Genomic DNA, 26,357 nt, shown 5'->3' on the forward strand with positions numbered 1-26,357 from the left:
CTCTCCCTTGATAGCTATGTGTGCCAGTTCGCCCTGAAGAAGTTTCACCGAGTTGACTTACTCTGTCTGGTATGCATGACATGCATGGGAAACTGAGCCGGCGCCAGGGTGGATCAAGTCTGCTCTGACAGAACATTGTGGGTGGAGGCTATTCATTCCATCTCATATCTCTGTTAAAAAAAATGGTTAGTAGCTCAAAATCAATATGTATTTGGAATAAAAGTATCTCTTTGAGTAGTGATGCACATGTTTTCTCTCAAATCAAAGTGCTGACCCCCCCCCCCCCCCCCCAGTGTCTCATGTCATGCTACACTACACAAGTATACACATTATAGTGGAGTCAAATTTAGGAGGCATTTGAAAATGTGCGTCGGTTAAATAATTTACCTTCCGCAGAGAGAAAAAAAGCAAAGGAATAGCTTATTTAAAAAAAATAGATTTAATGGGAACATTAATGTGTAATGCATTATTCACATTAAATCAGGGTTGTGCTCAGGTGCTGGAGAATTCAGAAAGTGCATACATCCCAAGGGGCACTCTCTAATATATTAAATAAATTAGATTCACGTTATTGACATTTTCCAGTTCTGTTGAGGCTAAATCCACGACTGTTCCACTCTGCTCTGACTTTCATTGGTAAAGTCCTCTGCAGATACTGAAGCTTAGTGGAGTTCTGAAATGTAGGATGAGTCCACGATGGTGGCTGAAGGTATGATGGTTTGGGATGATAATGCTTAGAAGTGCCTTCACCAGCATTCATTCCAGCTCCTTCCATGCACAGTCTGTAATTCTGCCCCCTGTTGTCATCCCAACGTGGCATTTCACCAGGTCCAGGCCTGAAGCACAGACAAAACTCAATTCCTTCCTTTGGATCCAAGTCCTTTGGTAAGATTAAGCCAAAAGCAAAAACATCAATGTCTGAACCGCCATAGGGCACATGCTGCAGGAAGGTGCAGGGAATGTCATGATGGCTCCGCCAAGAGTTGAAGGTCACGCGAGCATGTACGTCCTTTTCAATACTGACATGGGAGACACAGACTTTTGCAATCAAGGTGTTCTCTGAAACACTGCAGCTCTGCAGCAGCACATTGGTTTCTCTCAGACGGGCAAAGAAGGCTTTAAAGTCAAGTGCTGGCTGAGGAAAACCCAACTTCAGCTTGTGGCGTCGCTGTGCGTTTGACTGTTGTGAATGCAGCTTAGCTGGGGAGGAAGTGGACTCGGGGATAAACAGATGCACAGCAGTGAGAGCCAATCCTTTGGCATCTGCGAATACCACATGCTTCTTGTTCTGACTCGTGCCGTCCTTGCGGAAGCAGCTCCGGCGCACTCGTGGCAAAGGGGAGCGCAGCGATGACGGCAGTGGGTAGAGGGAAGACGAGCTACAATGTGGAGAGGGAAGGCTGGCCCTTGTTGGACCATCAGCTGGCTGGCAGTGTGGCTTTGTGGGTTTCAGTGGTGACATGGACAGCAGTTGATTGATATTCAGACACATGGCAAGATTGACCGGCATTCCAGCTGGCTGGTGGGGACTGCCGAAGGCGTTGAGGACTCTGAGAGAAGGAGGACATGGTGGTGATAAAATGATCTAAATCGTGATGAGACATGTATTTTCCGGTATGATTGTACTTGATATGAAACAGCAAGTACGTATGGGACAGAATACATGAACGCAGGCAGCAGCTTACCTTGTGCAATTCATATGTAGACTTTAAATGTTGCGTTGCTTATCTGTTGTCTTTGTCCAATGGTTGCAGCAAAGTCTTATCAATCGGCAAAAGAAAATCTGATTTAATCATCAAATTATTTTTTTCCCATAGATGTAAACAGCATTAGTATAAAGGTAAGGTATCTTTGGATAGGAAGATACTCACAGACTGCACAGTACAATGTGTTTCCTCAAACGCGTGCCTGGGAAACAGAGACTACTGTGGATCTGCAGCATCTCTGCTCTCTGTGGAGCCAAGGCAGTGAGTTTATTAATGGGGCTGGAAACTTCTGTGGCATCACACTTACATGTGGGTGGAGTTCAAGTCAGTGATGGGAAAGTCCTGCCCACTATGGGAGCCTTTACACGAAACTATGTAATGTTTTATTTACAGTTATATAGTTAAGGTAAGAAAATACTTAAAATAAGAGAATGTGTTTGTGTGTTGCTGTTGTATTTTTTTTTGTTAATTAAAACAAGAACAGTGTAGGTCAATATAGTCAAATATATTCCTTCACACCTAAATGACAAATAACCTAGAGCGGTTTTTTCATTACCTCCACCAAGGAGGTTATGTCTTTGACAGCGTTTGATCCAGAATTAAATTAGGAATGTTACATTTAAAATCCCATTTACAGATTAAAAACAAGTAAAAAATACACATAACCTCTGATTCACTTTTCATGGTTCGTGTTTAAAGATACCAATAACAATTTAGAACCTTTTGATGATGATCCAGATCACCATGTCGACGGTGTAAATCCAATTGGGAGGGGAATGAGCTGCTTGGCGGAGTTCTGCGCTCTCCTCGTGTTTTTCTGGTTGTTTTTTAATTTCTTATTGTTAAGCATTTTCTTCTGGAATTTTACAAACTATTACAATGACTGTTAAGTTGTCCACCTCTCTTTATAGCAATTAGTAGTCCAAAACTGTATTTTTGATAATAATAAAAATACCTAAAAATTAATATGGAAATTACGCAGGAACGCTAATAAGTTCTTTGCTGTGATAAATGCATATTTCAATATGTTGTATCAGTTGGAACTAATTTCATGTCTCCTTTAAGCAGACATATTCCATTACTGGCTTACTGGGGATTTTCATAGCACTGCCCTGGGCGGTTATTAAAAACACACCCGCATGTTAAAAAGTTGGCTAAAGTTCTGCGGCCAACTGATAGATCATTTTCTGGCTCTGCTTACGGTTGCTTACACACGTTGGAAAAGGTGTTCCAACAATCAATCAGCATTCTAGTTTTACAAGGTTTGTGATTCATGCAAACAGAATCACGGTCCCTCTATTGCATGTCCTTCTCTGGCTAAACAGGAATAGCGTCATTTGTTACATTTTTTCAATAGGAGCAGATTGAATGAAACAACAAAGAAATGAACAAACAAACAATTGAACTGCTATATCCCAACAACAAACTGTGTATATTATGAATATGCTGAATCAGCAGGTCAGCGATAGCTGCGTGGAGAGACACGAAGGCCATACCTGTTACACACACTGTAGGTATGCTGACAGTTTGGGCGTGTCCTAAGCAGACATATTCCATTAAGGTGAGGTCACACACACACACACACACACAAACACGAGGACGTTTGACACAGTCTTTCCTGCCTGTTCTAACGCCACTCTGTTCTCCAGACGTAACTGCCTGTTTTCCATTTATGGCAGTGGAAGCGTTCCAGCCAGCTCCCGATGATGTCAGGGTTAGGATGCGAATCAAATACCTGAATGTTGAAAGTATGTTTTCTGTGCGTGTGTTTGAACACTCCTATTGTCTTATACTCTTTGCTGGTGTGAACACTTATTTACTCCACAAATAAAACATGCTGGAAATGTAAAAAGACAAATATTAACAGTCAAACTCTGAAACATTCACAGATCATGAATTTAATCTGTGAAAAAGTGCTGAAAAAGCGGCGCCAGGAGTCACGGTGCATTTTATCATTTCACAGGTGTTCATTGAGTTCATATTGACTCATAGAGCGTCATCATTAATGAAACGTTTTGTCTCGGCATCAGCAGTCTGTCTGCCTGTCTCTATCCCTCCTGCTAATGTGTGTCATTAATATGAGATTGAGAGGATTTAAAGAGTCTTTGACCAGTGGTTCTGTAATTTCACAGCGGCACAAGCTCCTTGGTTCATAATAACACCTCCTATAATTGCTGCTAATGTGTGGATAACACATTGTGAGTGTGTGTAAGCTGAGCCGTTTGTTCTAATACAACAGGGAGCTGTCTGAGGTTAGCGGCCTATACTTGTGACTAAACACATTAGGATCCTATTTGCATGCCTTAAAAGATGTTAACAGTGTTCAAAGGTCTTTGCTTAGAGCCCTGAAAATTCACCTATCAGAAGGCCAGAAATGGAGATAGTCGACTCTCTCCAGATCAATCCCCCCCCTTTTTTGTCCACCTACATTGTACATATTATGTGTCTTTTTAATTTATTGTTATTTTGCATCAATGGTGTATTGAATTATGTACGAAGGACTTTCAACGGAAACAAGACCACAAGGGCTTTTTACAAATGCAACTCTTAGACAGGATGTTTGACTGTATTTGTACTGTAATAGATATTATTGTCAGACTGTACTTGTACTGCTCTAACATTCTATCTAATAAATATATTCATCATCATCAGATAATGTTGCTTTGAGTACGGCCATTCAGTCATGTATTTGTACGTACTCGCTTTAATATTATTGTGTACAGGACTGTATATGAAGTTATATGGTGCATCCAGAAAGGTTTCGTAACTATGGGTAATATTGCAAGGTTAAGCTTGACTGGAAAATGGCATAATCCTTTCACCGCAGCATGATGTGGAGGGCGGCGCAAGTGCAGGGAGGACAATCAGACTTGTGTGGGTGGTAAACGTCTTCAGCAGAGGGATGAGAGCTGTTTTATTTTGTTCTCGGCTTCGTGCTGATTTGTGTGTGATGAACACATTTTCAAGGAATGAAGATGACACTATCCTTCCATTCGAGCATAAATGTGAACAGTTGCTTATGCAACAGCAACAAGTATTAAATCTAAGTTAGCTCTACTCTTATTGGCTCTACGAAGCCAACGAATGGGCAAGCAAACATTTAGCTGATTAGACTCTGTTACATAATTCCATTAGATCAATTACTTTGTGTCTCACCACTATTAAAATTTGTTGGGGGTCAAATGTTTTTTGAATGTGTTTATTTGTCGGGGGGGGTTATGAAAAAAAATCATCAATAGAACATATTAAAATAATTGCAATATTTACATCACATTACATATTGTATTTGTGTGTGAACTGGAGTAGTGGTTAGCACTGGCGACACATTCGGGGTGTACCCCGCCTCTTGCCCATAGTAAGCTGGGATGGATACGTATGCAAATATAGAAGAAATTGGCCGCACAAAATGTCGGCAAAGTTGTCACACACTGGGGGATTTGTGTCTTTCTTTTTTACCTGTCTCAGTTTTGTTGATTTGTTTCAGCAGAATTGCACAGAAAATACATTTCCACAGAATGTTGTAGAATGAAGGATGCGGCTCCAGATGAAGGCTTATTTCCTCACTTTCTTTGACATTGACGTGACCTTTCCCCCTCACACTGAACCAATGTAAACACACTTTGTGATGCAAGCAGAAGGGCTAAACTTGTGGGATTTTAAGACCAAAATTATTTCAACAATAAAAAGAAATAGAGTTTGAGATAAAAAAAGAGAAAATCTATAATTAATAAAACATTTCAATTAATTTAACTGCAATACATAATGTAGACACATATCAGACATGCATATACATATCAGACACACGCACACTATAAAATGATCAGTACAATTAAAGATCTGCGTTGTTTATGGTTAATACAGATGGATTATTAAAGTTAAATTCAGGCTTCTAAACATGTTTTCATCATTAAAGCATGTCTCATGCGTGTCTCGCACGTTCCATATATGAATTCTTAACTTGCCAGATAGGCAATGAAATGATAAAATAACCCGGTTTGTTCGCCATCCTTTCTTGTGGGTTAAATTAGCCGCTAACTTCTTAAATAAACTGCTGGAAACCAATTTGTCTGATATGCAGCTTAAACGTTTTTTGAAGTCTGAATTTGAAATTCAAAATGCCTTAGACAATTTTTTAAGACCCAACTTAATTCTGGGACAAAAAAAAAAAAGAAATATAGCTGCAATAATGGGATCTTCAAAGTCCAAACTTTATTTCTTTCGGGCGTGAAACATAATGTCTTCAAAGCCGACGCTGGATTTCTGCTGGCAGAACGATTAGAACTGAGCATTTAAGAAGAATGATGAAGGAAGCTGATGCAAGCTTACAGGGCTCGAGCAGCAAATTGCACACTGTAACTCCATTACGACTCCTGGTTGACTGAAGATAGTACCCTACCCTATCATTTGTGCTGACTCCCAATGCAGCCAGAAGGGATAGGGGAGGAGCACCCTCCTGTGGGAGGAGAAGGCGGCACTTCTCTCCACTGTAAAGAGGGAGTCTCTGAAGATTATATATATGCACCCAGAGACTGGTTTATTGTGTCCAAGTGCAGACTTTTGTATTATTCTGTTTTTAATTAATACAAGAATACATTTTCAGTTATTCAAAAGCTATAATAGACACTCAATGCCAGCATTTAAAGGATGTTGAGTAGTCTGAAAATCTTTATGGAATCTTTTTACTGCCGCCGCCAAGGCAGAGGTTATGTAATCAAAGCCTCTCCATCTCTGTGTCTGTTAGCAAGATAACGCAAAAAGTTATAGACGGATCTTGATGAAATTGGAATTGGAAATGTTATTACCAGGATCAGATGATGAGTTTTTGGTGATAATCGAGATTCATGATCACTTTGACATTTTTGTTAAGATTGCAGTCAATGGAGCTTCAGAATTTGTTCCTCAATATATTGGTTGATTATTGAGCAATGTTTAGGGAATTTGACAGTAATGTAGGGTGAGGACCTCTATTTTACCACTGAATTTAATCTGGATTTGGAGATACTGTCGCAATCCGGATTTGTCCATTTATTTATAATGGAGGCTTTTTCCAAAAATCCTATCTTGTAAAATATGCATTCAATTCACTCACCAAAAAACTTATACTAATATAATATATAATATTAGTACATTTTAATATATAAAAATCTTTCAATTTTAACATTGAAAAGTCCATTTGTGGATTCCAGAAGCAGTTAAAAATCAATTCCGATTCACTTTTAATTTTAAAGATACCAAGGTATGCAAAGTTTAAATGATGAAACAATATAATGATAATGATAATAATTAGAAAATCACAACACAATAGTATAAACAGTAGTATATACACAAAGTCTATAATTAGTGTGTACTGTTGCTTCTTTCTTTTTAATGTGCCCCTGGATTGAAGAAGATCTTAAATCTACGATCATGGCAGTTGAATCATTACAATCTGACAGATTTATTCAGCGTATGACAGGTTGCATTCAGCAGACTAAAGGAACTAGTGGGCCTCAGTACATTGCTTTAAGATGTATAGGATATCTGGGACATGTAAAAGAGCTGTGAGAACTGCAATGCCGTCTGACCACAGCGCCTGACCAGCTTGCTCTTTTCTAGTAATGAAATCAAGATCTAGGATGTTAAATCTATTTTGCAGTTGGCTTCACGTGATTGCACTTGCTGCCATATTTACCCCTGTGGGCTGCGGTCCGAGGCTTAAGAAGGAGTGCATCAGAGATAAGAGCATCTAAGGGTTTAGCTTGCAGCTCTTGCCAGGGATCCTCAGGGTGGATATGCAACAGCTGGGAGAGCAAAGTCTAAATCTAGAAGTTGCAGCAGGGCGAAATAACAGGGGCTGGAAGCTGTGGGCTTAATCTGGAGCTGCAGTTTCTAATCGAGCTGTTTCATCATCTCTATGCCGCATGCCATGCGGTAGATGGACCTCATCTGCAACAATAGGCAATTGATTATCAGCATCTCCTTACACAACTTCGAGCATTGTGTACAGTAATGTATGACAAAGGATGATTCATCATCAGCGTGTATTCAACTAAACTGGTTTGCAGAAGATCTTGTTTTTAACTGAAAAATATAACCCTGTTGTTGTTTGGATCATGTGGCGTTCATAGCAGATGGGATATTTTTTTCCAGAATGTTTTCTCTGTTGTCACATTCACAATGACTGACATATTACGGGCCTATAAGAACAAAGGTGGAGGGATGACAGATGGATTCTCTGACAGCTGCCCTCAAGAATAGAAGAAAAAAAGAAAAGATAATGACAATGACGATTTAAATCATCTGACGAAAACTGATGGGGCACTTAGCCCGTGACGGCAGACACAGTAATTATATCATGATTACTGTGATGCTAACATGTGACGTGTTTCAGATTTAATAGTTCCTCTCCGCTCACCAGCATGTCATCCAGATTCCGTTGCCTCGGCTCACACAGATGTTGTCCAGGATGGCTCCATATGGATACTTCCTTGTCTTGTCTCGTTTTGTTTTTTCATACAGTCTATCCTCACCTGAACACAATTTAATTTATGTAGCTGCATTCAGTCATCTTTGTGTGGCCTCTCTTCCAGATCACCATGGTGGGAGAAGAGGTTATGTGGTTAGGGGCGTGGGACAACGCCTCACATCCATCCATCCATTTTCTTCCCTAAGCGTAATAGACGAAAAGAATAAAGGACTCTTCTAAAAGTTTGTGAATAAGGAAGCATAAAGTCGCATGAAGCAGAAGTACTCAAGATATCAGTACCTTAGAATTGTTCTTAAATCTGCTCTGTTACCTTCCTTAGACAGCTCTGATTAAAATGATCATCAAAACATAACCTCTCTCTATCTCTCTCTCTCTCTCTGCCCTCCTGATTTCTCCACTTCAGCATTTGCTTGCATGCAGGTCTCAGACTGTTCCACCAGAGAGCAGTGGAACATCGGGCACAGCGACACGACCGAACCTCACTCTGTCATTCTACATCATCAGGTTCCTACAGTAAACATAATGAAACCTGGACCCTGCTGTCTTCATAATGAATAGCACAGCGGGCCCACAGGTGTGCTTGTGGCTCTGGCTATTTCAACCTGATAGAGCCTCGTGAAAGGCTTTCCACAAACGCAAGCACTTGTGCAACCTTGGACATAGTATCGGCAAATAATGTTAGTCGTTGAGAACTTCAAAAACTGTTCAAGGCCCTGTGCGAGGCACTTACTGTACTTCGGACATTAGTCTGCCGCAATTAGCATCCACTCGACATTGAACATATTATTAATAATAATGTCCATTGTCATAAGAAAGAGTAAACAGAAAACATTTCTATTTTATGCACATTATGTTGTGCAGATCAGAATACACACATTGGTACTCCACTGCTGCTACACAGCACATATGCCGAATTCACATGCAATATTTGTCGCATGAAAGAAAGTTCCCGTGTGGAATGGCTGTAAGTAAATAAAGGCTCCTAAACCTGCAGCACACCAGGAGGAATGCAAACTCTCAAGTGTTGTTCATTTCAGCCCATTTCACACTTACATGATGCAGTGTGTTGACCATGCAGAGGGCAATTTGGGCTAGTTTATTTCCTATGTCTCTATCCCATAGGCATTATATGGCTTGTAGTATATTTTGGCTTTTTTTTTTTAAAGGCCTTGCATCATCAGAGCCCTTGTCTGAGGGAACGCACACACTGATAATTAAGCACAGCATAAACTCGGAGGAGTTATGAAAGCTGTAAAGAAAAAAAGTAGAAATGTAAATTATATATTTAAAGAAGAAATATTGTACACAATTGTTTATAATTTCTCTCATGGTAATAGTTTAGCATGCATAGTATATTAATACTCTCACAATTGTGTAAAATCTAATAAAAATGGAGACGAGAATGCTGCATTGACATATACAATGTAGAGCACAAACATGTTCCAATGAAATAATGCAAACCGTAGATTTAATACAGCTGATAGATCAGAGCTGCCCCCCCCCCCCCCCCCCCTCGAAGCATACAACCTGATAAACCGCACAGCAGGCAGGGAGCGCACCAAACCTCCTCCCTCTCCTCCTCCTCTGTGATGGCGTTCGGCCTTTTTCTTTTCTCGATCACTCTCTTATTTTCTCTTACAGAGGTTTAGAAACTCATTCAATTACGATGCACTTTAAGAGTCAAATGGACTTTAGAAATCTAAGGCTCATATCTGAGTGGTAAATTTGAATAATTTTCAGACTCCTTTTGTTTGGTAATGGACAGGTGGTTCATTCTTTGGATGGTAATAGAGAATTGTCATTGTGTTCTTGCCAGCCCTTTAAAACAGTTATTGCTCTTGTTGAAGAAATTCTACTACAGTTTATTTTTTAAAGTTCAAGTCAGTCTCTACCAATCAATCGATGAGGCATGGATAATAGTACACAATTTGAAGAAATAATTGCATAGTTTAAGGAAAACAAAAAGTTGGGTGAGAAGCTTCTGAATTATATTAGCATAGCACAAGAAAGCCGAACAACATTTAGCTGCTGAAAGGAAACAATTATTTTACTAAACATTAACATGCGCATGTATCTGGCTGTTGTGCACACATGATGGTGATGGAATGACCTCATCGTCATGTCATCTGACATTTATATGTATTATTTTTGTTTATTTGTTTTTAGGAAATGTGAGCCTGTACGCTCATCTTGAATGAATGTATTGTTTTACGTGAGGGTAGGTTTTTTTTTTATACCATGGTGTGTTGGACTTTCAAATTTTCAAAGCTTTAAAAGTTCTGTGTATTAATATAACACACATTTAACTCTTATTTTCTTGTTTGTGCTGAATCTCATCTTCATGTGATCAGCCAGCCCAATGTCAATACCCGACATATTATCAATAGAGTGCATTGGATAACGTGTAATTTTAGTTTTTAATGGGGTCAAGTCAGTCATATCAGTGATAAAGGTTACAAGAAAAAAACAGAAAAATCAACAACACATAGGCCTATATAAATGTGTGTGTGTGTGTGTGTGTACTTGATGCTGTGTTTCCAGCAAAGGGCAAACCCCTGACCTGCAGGCATTTCCTGACCACAGAATCAAAAAACCCCCCCACCCCCCTTATCATATCGCTTAAGTTAATTCCATGCCTGTTTCTTTTCTCCAACTAAATTTCATTGTGTCTGCCTAATCAGCTAGAAGCAGAAATGATCTGCTAACATTTCATTCCCACATGAATATTTGATTGTCAGAAATTGCCCCGAGGGAAAGAACTGGGTCCAAGGTTCCGTTTTGATTTGCGATTAAACTATCATGAAATCAATTTAATTTGTTTTGAATAATTCATGATTTAATGGAATGAGAAATGGTAGGGTTTGGGGGGGGGGGGGGTATGGGCTAGAAGGTGATTTGAAGGAGGTCTATAAGTAAATGCATGTGCTGGTAGGCAACATTGGGGCTTACCCAGAGTGATGCACCGTGGCTACTGTCATTTTACCTGTGATCACTGTGCAGAATTGTCAATAAACTGTCAGTGATTTTACTACTTATGTGGACACACTGCTACTCATTGATGATCGATCGGCTTTTGATCAAAGAATCATGCGTAAAATACAGCGGGGAACATTTTATGTTGAATCTGTGCCGTAATTGGTCTCAGAGATGCTTTCACACTCTTCAATCCACTGATCATTTTGCTCCTGATGAATCTTAACGGGCCCTCTTAGCCTCGATAGCCTGAAGTTAGTGCTCTGATGATGCAAACAGGAATTACAGACACCAGGGACCAAATGACGGAGACAAAGGAGGTTACGTCAGGGTTTGAAAGACATGGAGGGGGCTCGATTTGCTCGTCTCCCAACTGAGCGCTTAATGGCAAAGGTTCATTAAAATACATTTTGATTTAGCTCTGAGTCCCGACAACTGTCCCTTCACTAACATGTCATCATCTGCTCCTGTCAGCTCAAAGAGAATGATGACTGGTGTTACTTGACAGGATGCAAATACGTGGGCTCACTGACTGCATGCAGGCAAGCCGTCAGTTGTTGAATTAAAGTCGAAAGGCTTATTGTTCAAAGGCTGAGGTAGCATGGCACCAAACTGGAGCCAACAATCTTGTCAAAATGTTACAGATGTTGAAAATGATAGCACGCTAACTCCACCGAGCTAACATTTGTCTGATCTTGTGCTCATCTTTATTTCTGGATCGTACCTCCTGGATCTTTTAATCAGGAGGACCAAGAAGGAGAATATAGATGCTTTGAAAGCAGGCTTTTTTTTTTTTGATGCTATTTTTGGTGCCATTGCTCAAAACCTTAACTAAAAAACGAAAAGAAATTGACTAATCAAATGCAGGTGAGATTTGAACAAAGATCATCCATATAGCCATCACACATCATAATGCTTGAAACAGTTCGCTAACTGGAGTAAAGTTTAGTATCATGCCATCAAGGCCACTTTAAATCTTGATGATACATTAAAATTCAAGTGATCCCAACACATCATGTCAGTAACCATGGATGAAAAATATCAGAATGCACCACTTGCTTTCTGTTTAAAAAAACAAAAACAAAAATCACTTCCCTTGTTTCTACCCACTCCTGATGTGTCCTTGAACACTGAATAGTTATTGAATGACGGCTCAGCTTCTTGATGGCTCACCTCTGATCTCAACCTTGTATAAAAAGGACAAGAAGAATTCAGTCAAATGCTTCTCTTCGGTGACACAGACTGTTGACTTTCAAAGCTGATGAAAATTCATCTTAACGTTTGCATGTGCTGTAAATGTAAATTGATTGCAGACATGCCCAATAAACCAAACAATGTGATGCTCTCTCAGTGGAATTTGCATATTTTGGGGATACAAAGACCTAAAAAAATAAAACGACATTACACTCTACTTCGACAATCATTTTGCTGATTGACAGAGAGAGTCCACGACATTACCTGTAGTCTAGAGCTTTATCCCAAGTTCTTATCCACATCTTTTTTTTTTATGTCTCAAAATTTCTATCTTGTTTTTAAATTGCTCTGCCTCCTCGCACATACGGAGGCATTATGCAGCTAAGTAGTCCGTTTTGGATGTTTACTGTGGGAGGATAACTAGCAGAGTGTCTCATTTAAATTCACACTTTTGTAATATTTCATAAGTCGACTTCTGACCTCTTGTCAACAGTTTCCTCGCTCTTGATTGCCGGGACTACAATGATTAAAATTGAGGAGAGAGCAAGGTTTATGGATGCTGTGTATGAATACAAAATTAGTGATGCAGCTCAAGAACAGTTTGGGAAATAGGATCGACAAGGAGTGTTGACATATCATCAAACTGAGACTGATTGCTTGAATAATTGGTTTGTACCTAATTATATTAGTGTGCCCTCTTGGGCTGGTGCATGATTATGTGTGCAGAGCATTCCGTGTTCCTTCAGCTGTGTGCTGGGATGGGGGCTGGCCTAACAGACATTTGCTCCAAGGAAACCGGTGAATTTGCTTTCTAGTGGGGGCTTCGATCAAATTCACAGAGCAATTCTGTGGAACCACAATTAAATTTTAGAAGTTTACAATCACGTTAGGGAGCTGTAGAGAAAGGGGGAAGCGCTGGAAGGGTGACCTGATGGGTTTTTTTCTTCTTTTTTTCCTCTGAGCCTGTGATAAGAAGGCAGCCTCTAAGTGAATTAAATGAGAAATAGCATTGGCACAGCTGTTGTTCCATTAAACGCCCCCCGAGGAGGCCTTAGAGGGGGTCCGGAAGGATCCGATGCCGGCAATCTGCCAGCAGGTCTCTGACACGGGCATCTGCTAACAGTTCTTCCTTTTTGTGAAAGATTCTCTCTTTTGGAGGGTGACCATGACCTATTCACTTAAAAAAATTGCAAACTTCCTAAGGTCATTCGACTGCGTGTGTGGAATGATATCATCTTCAATTTTAAATGAGCACATTTATTCATTTTGCTCCTTTCCTGGTATCCAGTTAGGGCATATCTTTGGGACCTATTGGGGTACTTTTTCTATTCCATCATGTAGCAGCCAAATAAGTCAGACATTAAAGTAATGGAACATTGTAGAAAAAGTTAAAAGTTTGATCTATCTGACATTTTCTTTTACATTATGGTACAGGTGAATCTTGCATGAAACTGTTGATCCCACATATAAGTGGAAGCTCCTGCAGGAAAATGGGGAGCTTTGCATTGCTCAGATGAGAGCCACACCACAGACTGTGACCTGAATATAGATATTTTGTATCTATTTCCACCACTAATGATACTTACATTAACTAATTTTCTCACTATTTTTATAATAACATTGAATCAAATGTCTACTTTTATGTGAAAAGAGTCACTTAGATATATATATATAAAAAAAACACAATTTAGGTGGAAATGAGTAGTTATGTTGTTTTACTTTAATAGAGAAACCAGAGTTCTTCACCCAATTTTATTGAGTAACCATGTGAACATACCAATTAGTGATGTAGACACCAAACAAATATGCATATCTGACAAATTGATTAATCAGTGTGGCTCTAATTAGTTACAAATATTGCAAGGAACTTCCAAGGGATTTCCAAACTTCCCTGTCCCCAGACACCTCCTCCAGCTCTCCCGGGAGGATCCCGAGGCGTTCCCTGGGCAACCACCAAGAGACCGCCTCTCTAGGTTGTCCTCGGTCTTCACTGAGGCCTCCTCCCGGCGGGACATGCCCGGAACACCTGGGTGTCCAGGGGGCATCCGAAATAGATGTCCCAGTATACCGGTAATTAAATTTAAAAACCCCATACTCCTGAAGCACCCCCACAAGATAGTTTATTTACTATTTTCCTCTAATTTATTTATGTTTTGTGTAAATTTATTTTCTAGATAGGTGTTTGAGTGTGAGTAATCTGTAGATTGGATTTCTGTCAATAAACATGCATTTTAAAACTCTTCTTTAATGAATTCAATTATCCCCAATTATTTGGTCTTGAAGATGTTTTCTTTTTCTTTTCTTCTTCTTTATATCTAACATTATGTCTACTTACGTTCTGTACTCATGCACAGCATTCTTCCCTTGCGGGTCTATCGCACAGAGAAAGCCTTAACCTTAACCTCAGCTCTTAGTCAGAATGCTTCAGATGCATATGTCATAAGACATATTTATTTTTTTACATTCATATCTTGAGCGCCTGAAACCATAACATTGTTCCACTCTGTAACAAAAATCTCTCCTGATGAGAAATATCTTTGAAGGCTCCTTATCTCGATTTCCTCACATATCTGAAGCAACCAAAAACAGAACATTGAGCCAAGTGTCTCCTAATTGTAAAAGATGTATCTGAATTTCCTGCCCCCTCTTATCCGAAAGCCTGTTTCTGGTAGTTGTAACATTTGTTTGGCTTTTCTTCTTGCTCTGTCATCATATTTACTCCTTTGACTCATCCTTGCTGGGATATGTAATTATAAAACTGATATCAATTTTTGCATGTGTTGCAGGTGGTGATAACTTATTTTCTAGCATCCGTGAAGCTTTTGAGAACACCTCAATAGTTTAACGCAAGGATGAAAAATCTTGGGGCATTTTGATCTTATCCCATCCCTAACTATTACTCTTGCTTATAATAAATTGTGTTGCATGTAGCACCCTGCTGTTCCATAAATCCCACAAAACAATTAAAAGAAGTGGTGGCACCTGTATTTTAGGGCTCACAAATGGAGACTAAAGACTTAATCTATCTTCACAAATATTTCACACAAAGAATATTTGCGTAGGTTCAGACGAAATTAAATTACTCAGGCACTCATAATGCTCCCTGAGCTAAGAGTGTAGAGTGTGCATGGCTGGGCTGGGGATTAAAGTCTGTAATGGGGTTTTGAGGATAGTCAGGATTTCAGATCTGGAGCGATATTCCACCAGCGGTAAACACCAGGCAGCATGAATGGAGGATTTAATGGCACTAAAGGCGCCCGCCTCCACGTGGACCGAGTATCACTGTGTTCTAAAGTACACCCATTTCCCACTGTCATTTACTCAAGCCTGTCCAGTGGGGCTTTGGTTACCCGCCCTGAAAGGGCACTGTTGAACACTGGGATGATCAAGCGGTATGGAGTAACAACTCCAACAATGGCTGGCAAGCAGAATGGGATTTACTTCGTGTGATGCAGGAAACTTGATGACAGACGTGGTGAGGCCATCGAAATGCACAGTATTTCCTAGGAACAGGCACTGTGCCGAAGCAGCACAGCTCTGCTGTGTGATGAACACTGTGGTGAAGGCTATCGAGCTTGAGCACAATGTGCAATACAAAAAAAAAAACACTCGCTGACAAAATGTTTATTATTGGGATTCAGATGAGGTACCATAAAATACTTATACATAGGGAATAGGTCTGGAACTGGATGGACCAAAGAGAGGCTGCTTGTGTGATTTGTAGGAACATATTCCACTATGTTCAGTTAGATTTTATGTACATTTCCAGCCACCAAGGGTAATCATATTATAGAATCACAGTTTATCTTGCAGTGGTTGGATTCCTTTTCTTTACTGCTGTCTGCGTCTCATATGTTTATGTCTGCAGTCTTCAAAATCCTGGCGGTTTCACATTTGGATCACATTTTTCTTTTTGCACAATAATCTGTGCTAATTACATTTTCCGCATAATGGGCGGGACGGTGGCGTAGTGGTTAGGGGAGAAAGGAGGCAATTATTGAGGGCGAGAAGGAAAAAAGTAACTTAAAGCAATAAGTAACCAGTTACTTTTTCCAGGGAGTAATAACTAAAGTAAAGTAATTACTTTTATCAGCAAGTGATTAGTAATAAGTAATATATTACTGATCTTGAGTAACTCACCCAACACTGTGTTCCACCTATAGATAAAGATGAATACTGGATACTCCACCAATGTGAGATATTTTTCAAATACATCTTATGCATTGCACTAATTAAGAAATTCATGTCTAAGCAAATACATTTGTGCATTCTGTATACAGGCCTCGGTGAAAACAACACACATGTATGCACAATACATGTGTCACCTACACTTCTAAACAATACGTGAGGTGATTTTAATAAACAGTGGTTATTTTTATCAGGTATATTGATGGAATGTTGGTGAATAAAATCGCTGATTAGCTGCCACTTTGAGTCAGACATCTCTGTAGATAGGACCCGCTTAATAGGAAGGTGAATATTCATTGAAGTGAATTGATATTTTTAGAGACTAAAGAATGTTTAAATAGCAAAAAAGTGTCTTTTACCTCTGGCGTGTGGGAGCCCAGGGGAGAGGTTTGATGCTTGTTGAAGTGTCTTCAATGGCTCACGGACAATAGAAAAGTGTGGTTATTTTCAATAATCATTGCAGCCCTGTTTCCAGTTTGAATATTTTAAAAAAGGGGTTGTCTAAAATTGGTGATGAAGACCAAAAGAAACAAATGACAAGAGCAAAAACACACAACATAAATAAATATAGTATAAATGTGTTTGCATGGCAAAATATGCAGATTTATATAAATACGTCATAAAAAGTACACCGTTTCACTGTGCAACATAGAACATATAGAAATTCTGAGTATGGAGATTAGATTTGGGGCATCTGTGATCAAATATGGTAGGATTGTTTTTTCTCTCTTTCCTTTTAACACGAGTTTTTTTGTTTTTTGACGTGCAACAAAATGTGAATTGTTTCTGAATTCAAAATTAACCCACATGCAGAGCTTTTCCTCAAGGCCATTTATTACAAGCAGTTGGATAAGTCAATACAGCAGCAAAGGGAATTGTTTGAAGTATTCATACCCACACATGTGGTCAGCTGCTGTTAAATGTAGGCAACAACTGGTTTTTAGGACTGCCAAAAGTCACCACCAAACTGGTGAACTCAAATCCTCACTATTGCTCCAATAGGCAACAGACTAAAGACAACTCTCCATTGTGATAGCGCTCCATTGGATATTTGTCTTGGTTACAAATAAAACTACAGTAGTGGTTGCTTTTTTTTAAAGGTAATTCTGAGTATTTGGACTGTGTATCTTTTTAAAATCTAAGCTGCATCAAGGTCTCAGAGGAGAGCCTCTCAGTATAGTGAGCAAAGTGAAGGTCATCTTTGATCATGTCACCAGTGGTAGAAATGAATAATATGAAATAAACAGACTGGAGAGACAGCCTATCCAGCTGCTAACACTTCCCATATCCCGGTCTATATATCTTAACCCTTTGACAAAACCTCATTAGTGGATTTCAAAGACCCTCTCGGTTAATTAAGTATAGCATTAATAAGTAGCTTGATGCAATTCATCCGATAATGCAGTGAGGCAACAGCGCTAACCACTACGCCACCATGCCGCCCCACAGCTCCTGGACCAGAGCGCCATAATTGGCTGCTATTCTGCTCAGACTGCACATTCCAGTAACCGCCCGGTGTTTGCATGTTGATGGGCACAGTGGAGAGCTGGAGGTAGTTCAGGAAGAATTGACACCGGAGGAAAGACATTTGACTGCATTCACTCAAGATTCACTCTATTTAAGTGCCATGACGTCTCGTCGTTTATTTATGATCACACAGTTTGGAGCAGAAGCTTGAAATGCATCTTCTACAAACCAATATATCAGGCATGGTCAAAAGACATGAATAATATTCTTCACCAAGGGAATTAGTTTATAAATAGGACTTATTCATTCATTCATTCATTCATTTTCTTCAGCTTATCCAGGTCTGGGTCAGAAGCAACAGTCTCAGGAGAGAAGCCCAAATCTTCCTTACATCAACCACCTACTCTTACTCTTCTGGGGTACAGCAAGGCATTCCCAAGACAGCTGAGAGATATTACCACTCCAGGGTCTCTCCGCGGTCTCCTCCCACTGGGACATGCCCGGAATACTTCCCTAGTAGTTCGGGGGCGTCCTAACCAAATATTTAAGGGCAAGCCAAGACATATTTTGGAGGACGATCATTTCAGCCACTTGTATTTGTCTTTCTTTCACCACAGAATCTATTACAAAATATATTTTATTAATATCAGTAATTCAGTGGATAAAGGGAAATACAAATACAATTCACTTCTGAATAGATAAAAACACGCAATATGTTAGAGTCTCTTCATGTAGGATGATCAAATATTCTTAAAACTTCAAATCAACGGAAGAAAAAAGAAGAAGAAAGAAAGTCTTTGTTATTTTATGTTACAACTGTTACAGTGCAAGCACGCAACGGAATTGTCTTTGCACCCAAGTACACCCTATGCAAGGGGCCCCTTGGAACATTTATTAGCTGCAATCTGATTGCAATCAGTCTTATCTGCCATACATCCTACAGTATGTTCCAACTTCATATGGGTTTTACTTATGTTAAATACTGGTTTGTACATTTTGCTAATATATTTTCACTATTTGTAATGCACTTCAATGCCGTATTTCACTTTTTGCTGTGCTGAACTATGTGCCTACCGTGTGAGAGAAGGATGGGTGACACATGAGGGAATAAAGTGAAACAGAGAGGAAACAGCAGGCTTTAAGGCAAAGCTAAGCAACATCTGTCACCCCCCCCCCAAAAATAGAAAAAAGTGGGCTAAGAAAGAAATGAAGGCTGAAGGTCGATGGGAGGGAAAAAAGGAGTGCCAGAAAAAATCAAAGAAAGAGTGCAAACAAGAATTTTTTCACAGAAAGAGAAATATAAAGTATAAAATGAAAAGGTGGAGCCAGTCATGATCAGAGGGACGGCGTCCTATCCTACATATGCTGTCAGCACTGTAAGGAGACAGGCCTGATGGATTTGTGTGATAGATATGTAGACGCACGGAACCATGGCCCCAGCTGCTGGGCTTAATGAAATGTGTCCCACTACAAGATAGAGCGCCCTGATTTAAACACATCCTGCCACGCTATTTCTCTTCCCTAATACAGCCGGAAAGAGCCAACGTCAACATTGGCCGCTCTCTGTTTATCTTCCTTTTTGAAAGTCAGCTTTTTCATTTGGAAGCAATCCACCGTCTCTCCTCTTGCCCTGGAATGAATCACACTTCTCTTCTGTGCACCTGTAGATCATTGGCAAGTCAAACGTGATCTAAAATGTGCTTTGTTGTTTTTTTGTTTAGAGCCCGAACCTAATCATTCGCTCCGGTGCACCTTCAGCATGTGTCAGGTTGAAAATGCTTTATTCTCAATCAACGTTTACCATAAATGCAAAAGCAAAGAAAGTAGAGAGCAGAGTTCTTTAAAAAGTAGATGTACAAAGAAAAAACAAACTCATTTCTAATTCATTTTTCTTTAATTTATTTTGCCATTTGTCATCCATGTTTTCCTCTTATTTCATTTCCTTTGCTGCTTCTATCCCTTGCTGTCACCATGCCCTTACTCCTTCTTCTTTTTATTTTTGAGTGCCCTGTCCCCTGAGCCTGAGCAGTCAGGTTTTTTTTCCCGGTAAGAGTTCAGAAGGCCAAGGAGAGTCCTCGTCAGCCAAGTGTTTGTGACGCTTTATGCCATGTCAACAAGGGCAAACAGTTCCTTTCCCTTAATTTACAGATCCCGAAATTCCAATGTCACAGCTCACCTTGTCACTTGAAGACCAGCTGACATCTTTAAACTCAGCCTCCCTCGCCACCTCTTCTGTGCGTGTATGTGTGTGTGTGTGAGAGAGAGAGCTTTTTGTTCTGCATGTCTGCGGAATGAGCTTGCTTTCTAACTGGAATAATTGATTTAACAAATTGCCGGCTACGTTTCATTTTGAGGAAGTGACAAGAGTGAAGCAGGAAGGCAGAGCCAGGAGATTAATTAGGGAACAAAGTCATATTTATGGAAATTAAATGCATCCTCTGATGATAGCCTTCCTTTCCCATCAGTATGCTGGGTTTCACCCCCCTGTGCATGATGACGGATTGGGAGGCCTCCAAAACATTACAGTCGTCCGTATGCCTAGTTTCTACGCAGCACCCAAAAGCAATGCCAAGTCCAACTTCCACTTTCATGGGATTTGACCACATCATTGAAAAGCAGGGACCTCTGCATACAGCATTTAGAATACCAAGCTCCCAAGAGGCAAACCATCAACTGCACGAGTGCACATGATAAGGCTGGTATCCATAGAGTTTAGTGCATGTCTTCATGACACTGTGCTCTTAGGGTTTCAGGTTTACGTTTAACTGCCGAGCACACAGCTCTCGCTCTGATCTCGATGTCAGTCTCAGGACAGATTCGATTACATTGATTAGACATAAACAGGGGCCAGCATTGATCTGTCTAATTTGATCAGTAGTAAGCTGTTCCTTCTTTTCCTCATTGGTACTGCATGGTTTGATAATAGTAGGCATCGGCCTCATGTTTGATTTCAAAAAGAGATTACTTGAAGAAGGGCCATTACAGGCGACAAAATCAATGGACAATAGGGAACATTCAGGCTCTCCTGCAAGTGTTTTATTTGAAAAGGAGGCCATTTTGCACTTCACAAGATTACTGATTGAGCAACCCTTCAGCTCGGCACTTTTGACTAATAAACGGTGCTAAAAAACAACAACGATTTGGTGTAAATGTTTGGAAGCAGCTACAAAAAACTGGAAGTAGCAAAGCAATCTGCATTTTACTTGCTACAATAATATATTTCGATTCATTCATTCATCTTCTTTGTCTGTTACCAGGTTGTGTCATGCTGGAGCCTATCCAGCAGTGAGGCAGGGAACACCCTGGACAAGCTGCCAGTTCATCACAGGGCCACACACACAACAGACAATAATTCACACACACACACACACACACAGACAATTTAGTGTAACCAATTCACCAAATTTGCATGTTTTTGGTGGTGGGAGGAAGCCGGAGAACCCGGAGAGAACCCACGCAGACAGGGTGAGAACATGCAAACTCCTCACAGAAACCTTCTTGCTGTGAGGCAACAGCGCTACCACTCCGCCACCGTGCTGCCCAATACATTTTAAAATTATATCAAAATCTAAATTTAAAAAAATGGCAATTAAGGTAATTTATGAGGATCTTTTGAATTTAACAATTTGGTTTCATGTTTTGGTAGTTTTGTGTGCATTTAATATTCTGTGGAGTTCATGTGATCACATGAAACTCTAGAAGCAAAACAACAATTAGCACAACTACCGGTTCGATCCCCGGCTCGGGCACATGTGAACACTGTCGTTGTGTCCTTAGGCAAGACACTTCACCCACATTGCCCGGGCGCATGCGCACGCTGCGACCAGCAGCAGAGTGTAACTGCTGTAAACCAATTCTACCTTCGCGTACAAATAAAGTCACCTTACACCTTTTAAATTGTCAACCAAGATATTGAGGAACAAATATTGAAGCTCCATTGACTGCAATGTTAACAAAAAATTAAAAGCGATCAATAAACCAGGATCTCTTCTGGATCATCACCAAAATGTAACCATCTGTTCCTGGTAACATTCCCAACATGTCCTGAAAATTCCATCAGGATTTGTCTTTAACCTTTTGAGTTCCTATGTTCCTAACAGACAGACAAACCAAAGCCAGTGATTATATAATCCCTGTCTCGACGGAGGTGAAAACGTTTCTCAAATCTGATTTCATGAGGTAGCTGCATGTCTTTTATCTGTAAAACCAGCACTATAAATTACATATTCAAAAGCACAGCTTTATTTATGTTTTGAATATAGTATAGAAAAAGAATAATGCATTAGCCTACATGCTTTCACAGAATGCACATCAACTCATTTACTGACCTAGATTCCCATCTTCCTGCTGTTGCAGGTATGAGCTGTTTGTTTGACGAGTGATCTAATCAAATCTGTGTGCATGAATAAATGTGATACATTCTGGTGTACTTGAAAAGCACTCACTGACAGGCCATTCTACAGAACTTTGTTAGGCTAAAAGCTGCCAAGTGAAAAGACTTGATGAAAAAGGAAAAATAAAGAGCTCTTTGTTAAATTAATCTGTGAAGCCTGGTCTCACTTTTGAGACGAAAGGAAACACTTCTTGAGGGAGAGACAAGAATCTGTATAACAATGAGTTTCTGGAACACGACTGGGGTAAAATAAAAAAACAACACTCAATAAAAAACATATTTTCAGCAAATACCACCATTTCAATACACACAGTCAAACCTGCAATCACACACGGGGAGAGAAGTAAAAAATGAGATGGACAGATGCTGAGCCACAACAAGCTAAATAAGTGATGACATGTTCTGCTCTCACAAAAGACATAAAATGGAAAACATGTATAGCAGCGGACACACTGTGAAAAGAAATGTCCTCTTCAATACAATCTCTTTTCATTTACAGGCAAATTCCACTCAAAGGCAGAGCAGTTTTTTTCTGGTTGGCTTGGGTATTTAAGAATACTTACACACACAGGAATACACAAACTGCAGGGTAATCTGAAAAACTAAAAAGAACAAAATAAAAACAAATAGTTTTTGGTAAGGGTGACAAGACTTTTGGACGAGAATCATAAATAATAATAATAATAATATTAAATACTGCAAATACACAACAGGCCAGTAAATGTTGGCCCCCTATGAGGCTAAACCTGGCGCTGCACATGTCCATCTTCTTGCAGTATTACCTCCACACAAGCAGTTCCAACAAAAATAAAATGATTCTAACTATAGTGTATGTGATGGACATTATAACTTTATCTTTTTGGCAAAATGTCTTATCTGGAAAGCACAAACATTTCTAAGAGGTTGGGACAATCTGGAAGTTAGGTTAGAAAGCAAATAAATATATTCTGTTGAGACCGTTTTCTCGATGAAATATTTCTATGAATGGAACGAATTCAGTCACCATATTCGTATGCAAGATGCAAGCCAGTCCTCCTCAGTCCTCTGAAACTCTAGGCTTCTCAGATGAAGGGTACACTATGGGATGGATCACTTTATCAAGTTGGTATAATGCCATAGACAGATTCAGGTAGACTGCAATATTTAAAAGAAGTTTGAAAAAAAAAAAGACTAGAATGGGAGCTACAATGAGATGTGGTTCCATTAGTGTAAAAAATAATCTTGAAGGTTTTTATCTAACTCTCCCTTGCTAATGAAAAGCCTCACAGCAATATTTGGCTGCAATACTCTATTAATTTCAGCCTGCTTCTTCTATATTGGTCCTCCCACAGAAACCCAAATGAAATAACCCTGTCAGATCTAATTCTAGTAAGGCATTGCTTTCGCAGCACAAAGGACATGCACCTTCTACCGTGGTGGCTCACAAATGACCCATGATGAGGATCAAGGCTTGGCTTTTCTGCAATGTTTTACATTGCTAACCATCATATTTAGAAAAGACTGCAGCCTAAATGCACGTTAATTTAAACATCAGTATGCAAATACATTTTAAACATATTTATGAGGTAAAATCTAAAAATACTCATGCGGTGGATCAAAACCAAGTGACAAAACTGCATGAGTGCCTAATATGTATTCGGCTCAAGTGCACTTGTTGTTGTTGACTGGTTACAGCAAGCTTGGGGTCCTTTAGTTAATATAGTACCTAGTTTTATGTTTAAATATTGCTTTTCTACTACTATCCCATCCGGCAGCGTCTTTGTGTATCGGGTGTACTTACGCCGTGGCCCGGTGGCGCAGTGGTAAGCACTGTTGCCTCACAGCAAGATGGTCGCAGGTTCGTCTCCAACTTGTGGCCGTTCTGTGGGGAGTTTGCATGTTCTCCCCGTGTCTGCGTGGGTTCTCTCCGGGCTCTCCGGCTTCCTCCCACCACCAACAACATGCGGGTTAGGCTGATTAGTGACACTAAATTGCCCGTAGGTGTGAGGGTGTGAGTGGCTGATTGTCTGTCTCTGTGTCGCCCTGCGATGGACTGGCGGCTTGTCCAGGGTGTACCCCGCCTCTCGGCCATTGACTGCTGGGATTGGCTCTGTGCCCGCAACCTGATGATGGAGTAAGCGGTTGGAAAATGAATGAATGAACTCATGCCAATGCTTCTCAATTGATCCTTCCGCAAAAACACGACCAACCATGATGCTACGCTTCATATCTGGTCGACATACGTACATTTTCGTGGCACATCCCACCATTTGAGAATCACTTCGCATGTGATTCTCCATCAATGAAGCTGAAGTGTGCAGGTGAGGGGTTTTCTCACATGGATTGCCGTAGCACGTTGCAATGATCAGATTTCTATAGCCACATCCTCTACCCTACCCTTTGCTTCCTGAGTCTTTTTACTGGAATGAGGGCAATCTTCTTCTTTTAGAAGAACGTGCCACCTCTTTTTCTGAAGCCCAGGGGTGGGTGAAAATCTCCCAGGCAGTTCTTGCTGTGGCAAGAAAAACAGGAAGGCAAGTCGTGTGAACAAGTGGGTCAGATCAGTTTATTGAAAGATCTTTGTTTTGTGATTTTTGTTGATATCTGTGCCACTTGGATCTCCTTGAACACATTTCCATTCATTCATTCATCTTCTTAACTGCTTTGCGGGCCGTGCTGGAGCCTATTCCAAGCCGAGAGTTCTCACACACACACACACACCTAATTTGCATGTTTTAATGGTGAACAAATACGGGAAGAACATGCAAACTCCTCACAGAAAGGACCTGTTGGATTTGAACCTGTGACCTTCTTGCTGTGAGGCAACAGCGCTACCACTCCACCACCATGCTGCCCTTGAGGAAAGTTTGTTGAAGTGAAACGCTATTCTTCCATCTACTTGTAGAATCGGTTAAGAAAAAAAAGAAACAATTCCCTTCATGTTTTAATGTTTCTAAATACAAATATGTGTTAGTTTGTTTTGCTGTATTTACTGTGCCAGTTGCCTCCCAGAGGCATCCACCGACTTATTTGTAGGAATCACAGTGTGCTAAGGTCAAAGAAAGCATCCGTGCCTTTCCTTCTGCAGTAACTGCCCAGCAGGACATTGGCAGTGAACATCCAAAGAAGAATTCTTGCTGACTCGTACCGCTGTTAGACAGTGACATATGAGAGCAAAGTACAGCTTAAAACATTTTGATATTGATAGATACGCCTTTGTCAGGTAAACAGAAACACTTTAAAGAGCTCCATTGTGCTCCCCCGCTGCTGCGTGGGAAGAAGCTGGTGTTTATTAATAATGTAATTTGAGCCAGCTTATTGCTTCTCATGAAACCCAAACATCTTTAGGTAACTGTTTACTACAGTGTGTGCTCAATCACTCTCATTAAGTACTCCCTAATTTGCAATATGATGATGGATTAAGATTTTCTTATCTGTCATTTGTTGTAAGTTTTTCCTGTGCATGTGCTTACCTCTTGTGTGATTTGGAGGCTCCCTGGAGGGAGAGTCTGTGTGCACACAACAGTGTCCATGGAGTGCTCCATTTTGCTGAGACTTGAATTTCTGGGGGATTCAAACTGTGAGAGGTTTTTTTTTTCTTCTTCTATGGTTGCATTACAGCTCACTGCTGTGAGAGAGAAGCTTGGAATTATAAGCACAGAACACTCAAGTTGTCGCTTGGTAGAGACCTGACAACAGGAAGGTTGATAAATGTTTTTCTTGCTCGAATACCTTTCAGTGACAGCACTGTAAAATGTATCCTTCATTTAAAGAAGACATATTATGAAAATTTCACTTTTCCCATGTTTCTACACTATTTTGGTGGTTTTCGGTCCTTTTGGTCCCAAAACAGCAAAATAAAGCATCAAGTGTAATCACCTACTGAAATTCGTCTGGCAGAAATCTCGCCCCCTGCAATGTCACAGAGGGCGAACGTGCACATGCATGCACATTCATTGCGTGCACGCTGCTGCGCTCATGCACGCGATGA

The 26,357-nt window shown here is 40.2% G+C and overlaps 1 protein-coding gene across 1 annotated transcript; it reads right to left on the reverse strand.

Moving 5' to 3' along the window:
- Positions 1–568: 568 nt before the first annotated feature.
- Positions 569–18,492, reverse strand: LOC137913989 (protein phosphatase 1 regulatory subunit 3C-B-like). Its single transcript, XM_068757609.1, has 3 exons — positions 18,405–18,492; positions 14,227–14,365; positions 569–1,550 (listed from the first exon to the last, which is right to left on the reverse strand). The coding sequence occupies exons 1-3, from the start codon at positions 18,490–18,492 to the stop codon at positions 569–571; spliced, it is 1,209 nt and encodes a 402-aa protein (XP_068613710.1).
- Between the last annotated feature and the right edge of the window lie 7,865 nt (positions 18,493–26,357).

Source organism: Brachionichthys hirsutus, unplaced genomic scaffold, assembly GCF_040956055.1.
Source record: "Brachionichthys hirsutus isolate HB-005 unplaced genomic scaffold, CSIRO-AGI_Bhir_v1 contig_646, whole genome shotgun sequence".
NCBI classification, from domain to species: Eukaryota; Metazoa; Chordata; class Actinopteri; order Lophiiformes; family Brachionichthyidae; genus Brachionichthys; species Brachionichthys hirsutus.